The 7,743-nt window shown below is 34.0% G+C and overlaps 1 protein-coding gene across 1 annotated transcript in view; it reads right to left on the bottom strand.

The window, feature by feature from the left end:
- Nucleotides 1-11: 11 nt before the first annotated feature.
- Nucleotides 12-7,743, bottom strand: part of LOC145333775 (nuclear exosome regulator NRDE2-like) — a 51,480-nt gene continuing 43,748 nt past the window's right edge. The window contains exons 27-30 of the mRNA XM_080179004.1: nucleotides 3,959-4,079; nucleotides 2,481-2,556; nucleotides 1,490-1,552; nucleotides 12-464 (exon numbers count right to left, since the gene is read on the bottom strand). Of these exons, the coding sequence (XP_080035130.1) occupies nucleotides 291-464; nucleotides 1,490-1,552; nucleotides 2,481-2,556; nucleotides 3,959-4,079 (434 nt within the window). The 3' untranslated portion in view covers nucleotides 12-290. The remainder of the gene's footprint in view (nucleotides 465-1,489; nucleotides 1,553-2,480; nucleotides 2,557-3,958; nucleotides 4,080-7,743) is intronic.

Here is a 7,743-nt window from a genome sequence, read left to right as displayed (position 1 = left end):
CTATTTAGGTATCTGAAAGTAAATATTTTTTGTGATAAGTGTTCAGGGACAATGGAGAGAATACATAAATCTGTCTTCTCAATTCTTATGTGTAGCACCTCACAGCCATATCAATGTTTATTTTAATTTATAACAAATCACAGAATAAGTTCCATACCTACTATATCCATGAATATGAAAATACATAGGTATAATAATATCATATGCAAATGAAAATAACAATAACATTCTAAATAAACTATATTAAGTCAGAAAATATTTAGTTTAGTCTAAAAAAACAAATTCATTCTTTAAATAGGCTCTAGCAAAACTTCCAGCTCTTGAAGTGGGACTCGAACCCTGATGTCCTTTTCAACCATAAGCTCGTTGATATGGTCCAGGGTGCCAGGAATTAGTTCTGTTCGCTCATTATCATCATCCTCAATGTCGCTGCCACCAATGTCAGCTTGTGGACCAAGAATTCTGTTTTTTTTTTAAATTCACATTTTTTATATTTTGATTCAGATTTGCAGAACGGGTCTAGGGTCTTACGGGATAAGACAATGGACAATTGATGCACACGAAAAGGTTAATTTGAATTTTTAATATTTAAAAATTTCTATTTATTTATGGAACAAAAAAATGGATTTATTATTACTTGAATCTTACAAGTTACAACAGATTATTATGTAATCTAATAAAGTGAAACTTGCAGCAGGCTTAAATAAAAATCCACCCTCTCCCCTCCTACTGGATGAACGGAATGACCAATAAATAATGTCTACGTTAGAAACTAAAATTGACAATTTTTTCCCTGTCTTAATATCCATCCACGTATATTAGGGTGGGTTCATATCGGAATTAGACAAAGAGGGGATATGCAACAGATAAAATTAACTTTTAAAACATTTCTGACCGAAAAAGAATTTTAAAAAATTAAGTTTTAGAACGCGACCACTAAAAAATATATTTGATTACTTATTAATATGCAAAGACGACATTCAAATTTTTTTTGAATCAGAACTATGGCTTCATGGTGCTCCCTGGAAAGGCCTTGAGGAGCTGAATCAGGAACTTTTGTCCGTTTCAAAATATCTCGTTCCTAGCCTTAGAAATCACTAAAAAACCACATTTTTTAAAGGTTTATTGAGAATTGTCCAATTTGTAGAGGTTTTTTAGATTTTCTCAGGCTAGGAACGAGATTTTTTGAAACGGTCAAAAGTTCCTGATTCTACTCCTTAATGCCTTTCCTGGGAGCACCATGAAGCCATAGTTCTGATTCAATAAATTTTTTACTCCCATTTACAAAAAGCTATACAATTGAATGTCTGGTCGTCAGTGGTTTTAAGACTTAGGATAAATTTTAAATCATCCAGAAGTGTATTATACTCATACAAATCATTTGCAGATCCCCGCTTTGGCCTCAGAAAAAAAATGTCCAAAATCGACCCACCCTAACGTATATTCTATATCCATTAAAAACAAATCATATGAAAAATGTTATTTTCCTTGTAGTAGTTCTGGTGAGCTGTCCAAGTTTCGCAAGGTATAGAGCAGCATCCAGGTATAAAGCCTACAAATACAGTAATACAGTGTGGAACTGTGAAGAAACGGCAGCGGAAACCCCGCTCCCGCATAAAACCGCCGTTTCCCGCCGAATTTTTTTTGCCTTTTTTCGCCAAATTAAACAGTTCTCAATCATCTAAGATAAACTTTTTTTTAAAATTTTCCTTATATTTTTTTATAATATTTCAAACATTCAATATTTAAAAAAATTGCAAGTGTGAAATCTTACAAGTGTCAAATGAAAATATAGGGAAAATTTTTATAAAAAAAGTTTTTCTCAGGTGATGGAAATTTGTTTATTATGGCGAGAAAAGGCAAAAAATTTCGGCGGGAGCGGCGGTTCCGGCGCGGTTTCTTCACAGTTCCAATTGTTCTCCACAAAAGCAATTGCTGTGCCGAATTTTATAGCTGTAACTCTTTTATGGGCTGAGATAATGCGCGTTTTACTTTTGGTTTTTCAATGTGGCACATCCGCCTCCCCCCATTATACTTGTTATTTTATTATTTGTGAAAAAATATCTAATTACGATACTATTACATGATTTTTCAGCATGGCTCAGAAACGGTTCTAATCCAACCGATTTTGAAGTCATACTGGAAAAAAATATCAAACAAATATTTTTAAATACCTTACCTACTAAAGATTCGAATAAAAGTTAAAGGGTATGACACATAGAGTTAAATTAATAGTTATTTCTCGCATCGTATTATAAACGGCTTTCCGCGGTTATAGAATGTACAATTATAAGATTAAAACCAGTTTTTTAGCCGGTGCCTTCGGCACCTCGGGGCTAAAAAAAACAGTTTTAATCTTATGATTGTACATTTTTATATTCGTAGGAAGCTGGATATAATACGATGCTAGACATAGTTTTTTCGTATGGATAAGAAGTTCCTATCCACCGGATTCGAATGAATACAAGAAATGTATTTACCTTACACCAAGGTACATCTTGAATAGCTCTGTAAAGAAGCACTTTTATTTCCTCTTTGGCTTCATCAACAGATTTCCTGAATTTTTAAAATAATTAATATGTATGTTGTTTATGTGTTTCATGCATTAAAAAATTTGGATCTACTGCAGTTCACGGTAAAATATTGCTGGTAACGAATATTGCCAAAAATCTATGAATTTTAGAGGCTGCTAGCTGTCAAATGGCTGAACGTACAGATCATACCCGCACACCATTTTAAGCGGTATAAGAAGGCCTACAAATAATCTGGAATAGCCAAGATCCAATAATGCACAGGGAAAGCTTCACTGAAGAAAAAACGCGTAAAATAGGCCTTTTTCGCGCATTTCTCTGCACTGCGAGATAATTATGCATTATTGATTTATGGCTATTCCAGATTATTTGTAGGCCTTCTTATGCTGCTTAAAACAGTGTGCGGGCATGATCTGTACGTTCAGCCGTTTGGCAGCTAGCAGCCTTTAAAATTCATAGATTTTTGGCAACATTCGTTACCAGCAATATTTTACCGTGAACTGCAGTAGATCCAAAAATTTAAATCATAAAAAGTACATTTAATATTGAAGGATAGTTTTACTTTTCACCAATAAATAATAACAAATAGGTACAAACTTTTGAAACAAGGATGACAACATCCATAAAAGCGAAGCTCTGAAATGGAAGGACAACAAACATTAACACTTGTAGATTGTCATAACTGAATTAGCAGAATATTAATGCATCAGTACATACAATATTGTAAGTAAATCTGTTGCAAAACTGCATAAATATAAGATACTGTTTAAGGACATACTTACATTTTTTGGACTTGTTTATAGAGATACTTCGCTTATAACATTGTACCTTGTTGTAATAGGAATCAGTTTTCAAAAAATCAGAAGAATCGAATAATTTTAACATACAAAAATTGTTGTCAAAAAGTTAAAAATCGACATGTTTAAAATGGACGTACGGACATTCTGGTATTGATTATAGAGTTGCTACGCTTTCTAATATCATCATGTACCTAACTACTACAGGAATCATCATGCAAAAATTGGAATCGATAGGACAATTCTAACCTGTTTAAATTAACAAAAAGAGCAAACTGTGACGAACGGACGGACAGACGGACGGACGTACCGACCCTAATTATAGAAAAGCTTCGCTTTTAAAAATATGTTGATATTAAATTCTTGCATATGGACTAATTCAACGATAAAACGCGAGAATTTTTTTGACTGTTTAGGTATTACACTGATCCCCAAAGTTTTACAATAAAATTTCATTGGCTGAACAACTCAGGGACTTTTATTGATTTTGATTGGTTGGATTATTAAGTTGAGTGTCAATACGTTTCAACCACTAATTGTAATTTACAGAGTGGTAATTTGTGTATCACCATTGGAGATGTACATCAATTTATCGGCCATTGTCTTATCCCTTCGGATCCCTGACTATACCTGTTGGCTTGAATACTAAGGCACCATAGTAGCAACCTCCAGATGAGGGGAGAGTTCTTCAGGAAGGGTTTGGTCACACACCTCTCCAAAAGATTGGATAATTTGTACAGAAAGCCATATCCTAAAAATCAAATTATTACTTGGATGTTACACCAGATCATCATGTTCTCTAATAAAGTGAAACTTGTATCTGGCTAGAACAATGATCCGCCCCTTTACACCATCCCCCTCCCTCCCCTCCTACTGGATGAACAAACTGACCAATGAGTGATGTCCAATGTCCATGTTAGCAACTAACAATAACAATTTTTCCCTGTCGTAATATCCCCGTATATTCTATATCCATTTTAAGATGATATAGTTTAACCCTCATAATGCCTTACGAGCACGGAAACCCACCCTCTTATTTTAAAATGACTTCTTTTATTTGTGCTTAAACCCTTAAGGGGACTAAACCTGCGTGGTTACCATGGTGTAACCAATATAACCTAACACTAAGAGATATAAGTTTTCCGGAATTGTAATGTAGGGAGTAGATTTGAAATCTGCATAAAATTTTAAGGATTTTTTATAAAATTCGTTTTTTGTATAATTCTTTATCTAAAATCGGAAATACAAATTAAGTTAATTAATTTTGGCATCTGTGATTGGTGGATTTAAAAAATCTACGCTCTGATTGGATGTCATACATCATTCAACCAATTAGAGCGCAGGTAGTTTAAAATCCACCTATCCTATTGGTCAAAATTAATTAACTTAAAATGTATTTTCGCTTTTAGATAAAGAATTTTACAAAAAACGAATTTTATAAAAAATCCTTAAAAGGAGGATGTGCTTAAGGACCATTTGGGCAGGGGGGGGGGGTTTACTCGAGAACCCTTAGAGCTAGAGGGAGCTAATTTTGGATTTGAGCTTCTATGGGGCCAAAGTTACTTTTAAAATTATCGTCGACCCCCCACCCCCCCCAAAATTTTTTTTTTGGGGGGGGGGTAAAAATTTGTTTTATTGCATTTCTCGCCGAATTAGGCAATTTGGAATCATTTGAGACCATGTTATTTTTTTCAAAAATTTTTCGCCTTACAAGCAACCCTGCGGGGGGACTTAGTTATTTTTTTCAAATTCTCGTTTATGAAGGTATATCTTAAATACAGTATGCTACTCTCTTAGTTTTAAAGATAATTGGATGAAATCTTTTTGATTGTGTCACTAATTACCCCAAGTTTTGGTATCTTTACAAAAAAAACGGCGGCGGGACCGCCGCTCCCGCCGTTTTCCGCCGCCACAAAAAAAGAATTTTTTTATTGCATTTCTCGCCGAATTAGGCAATTTGGAATCATTTGAGACCATGTTATTTTTTCAAAAATTTTTCCCCTAACAAGCAACCCTGCGGGGGGGACTTAGTCATTTTTTTCAAATTCTCGTTTATGAAGGTATATCTTAAATACAGTATGCTACTCTCTTAGTTTTAGAGATAATTGGATGAAATCTTTTGGGCTGGGTCACTAATTACCCCAACTATTGGTATCTTTAAAAAAAACGGCGGCGGGACCGCCGCTCCCGCCGCCTTTTCCACCGCCACCAAAAATTTTTTTATATTATATTTCTCGCCGAATTAGACAGTTTGGAATCATTTGAGTTCATGTTATTTTTTTCAAAAATTTTTCCCCTTACAACCAACCCTGCGGGGGGACTTGGTTATTTTTTTCAAATTCTCGTTTATAAAGGTATATCTTAAATACAGTATGCTACTCCCTTAGTTTTAGAGATAATTGGATGAAATCTTTTTGATTGTGTCACTTATTACCCCAAGTTTTGGTATCTTTAAAAAAAAACGGCTGCGGGAACGCCGCTCCCGCCGTCCGCCGCCGTTTTCCGTTTTGAAAAAAATAACATGGTCTCAAATGATTCCAAATTGCCCAATTCGGCAAGAAATGCAATAAAAAAAAATTTTTTGGTGGCGGCCGGCGGGAGCGGTGGTCCCGCCGCCGTTTTTTTTTTTAAAGATACCAAAACTTGAAGTAATTAGTGACACAATCAAAAAGATTTCATCCAAGGGGGGGGGGGGGGAAGTTTGTACAGTTAAAGGAAATGAAATTCAGTATATAAGTTTAGGAGGGCTGTGTGGGCTTATTTTTATAGTTATCAACCTAATTCTTTTTGTAGGCTCTCTTATATGACTGGATGTACACATAAAACTTTGAAAATTGAATTTCGGCACTTTCCTTCTTGGGGCTTGTGGAGCACAAAAACTCCCCAAACGCTAAAAATATGAGTTCTGAGCTTATTTTTAAAGATATCAACCTGATTTTTTAAAATAATACTTTGTTAACATAACTGAATCAACGAACCATTACAGATTTCATTTTAGGACTTTCCTTCTAGGGGCTTGTGGAGCAAAAGACCCCCAAAAACTAAAAATATGCGTTCTGAGCTTATTTTTAAAGATATCAACCTGATTTTTTAAAAATAATACTTTTTTAACATAACTGAATCAACGAACCATTACAGTTTTCATTTTGGGACTTTCCTTCCAGGGGCTTGTGGAGCAAAACACCCCAAAAACACTAAAAATATGCGTTCTGAGCTTATTTTTAAAGATACCAACCTGATTTTTTTTTAAATAATACTTTTTTAACATAACTGAATCAACAAACCATTACAGATTTCATAATGGGACTTTCCTTCTAGTGGCGTGTGGAGCAAAAGACCCCCAAAAACACTAAGAATATGGGTTCTGATCTTATTTTTAAAGATATCAACCTGATTTTTTTTATGGAAACTTTTTTAACATAGCCGATCTAAGGAACCATTGCATATTTCATTTTGGGACTTTCCTTCTAGGGGCTTTTGGAGCAAAAGAACCACAAAACACTAAAAATATTAGTTCTGAGCTTATTTTTAAAGACATCAACCTGATTTTTTAAAATAATACTTCTTTAACATAACCAAACTAAGAAACCATTACAGATTTAATTTTTGGACTTTCCTTCTAGGGTCTACTGGAGCAAAAGACCCCCAAAACACTAAAAATATTGGGACTTTCCTTCTAGGGGCTTGTGGAGCAAAAGAACCACAAAACACTAAAATATTAGTTCTGACCTTATGTTTAAAGATAATAACCTGATTTTTTTAAGAACACTTTTTTAACATATCCGAACTTGGTAACATTTACAGATTTCATTTAGGGACTATCCTTCTAGAAGCTAGTGAGGCAAAAGACCCCCAACAAGTATTAAGTTAAAAAAGTATTATTTTTAAAAAATCAGGTTGATATATTTAAAAATAAGCTCAGAACTCATACTTTCAGTGTTTTTGGGGGTCTTTTGCTCCACAAATCACAAGAATAGTCCCAAAATAAAATCTGTAATAGTTCATTGATTCGGTTATGTTATAAAAGTATTATTTTTAAAAAATCAGGTTGATATCTTTAAAAATAAGCTCAGAACTCATATTTTTAGTGTTTTAAGGGGTCTTTTGCTCCACTAGACCCTAAAAGGAAAGTACAAAATGAAATCTGTAATGGTTCCTTAATTCAGGTATGTTAAGAAAGTTTTTTTTTAAAATCAGGTTGACATCTTTAAAATAAGCTCAGAACTCATATTTTTAGTGGTTTAAGGGTTGTTTGCTCCACAAGCCCCTAGAAGGAAAGTCCCAAAATGAAATCTGTAATGGTTTGTTGATTCAGTTATGTTAAAAAAGTATTATTAAAAAAAATCAGGTTGATATCTTTAAAAATAAGCTTAGAACTCTTATTTTTAGTGTTTTGGGGGTCTTTTGCTCCACAA

Source organism: Acartia tonsa, chromosome 12 (genome assembly GCF_053477335.1).
Source record: "Acartia tonsa isolate MP-2025a chromosome 12, ASM5347733v1, whole genome shotgun sequence".
In the NCBI taxonomy this organism is placed as follows: domain Eukaryota; kingdom Metazoa; phylum Arthropoda; class Copepoda; order Calanoida; family Acartiidae; genus Acartia; species Acartia tonsa.
The sequence above is the reverse complement of the archived record's forward strand: the minus strand, read 5'-3'. Positions and strand labels throughout refer to the sequence as shown.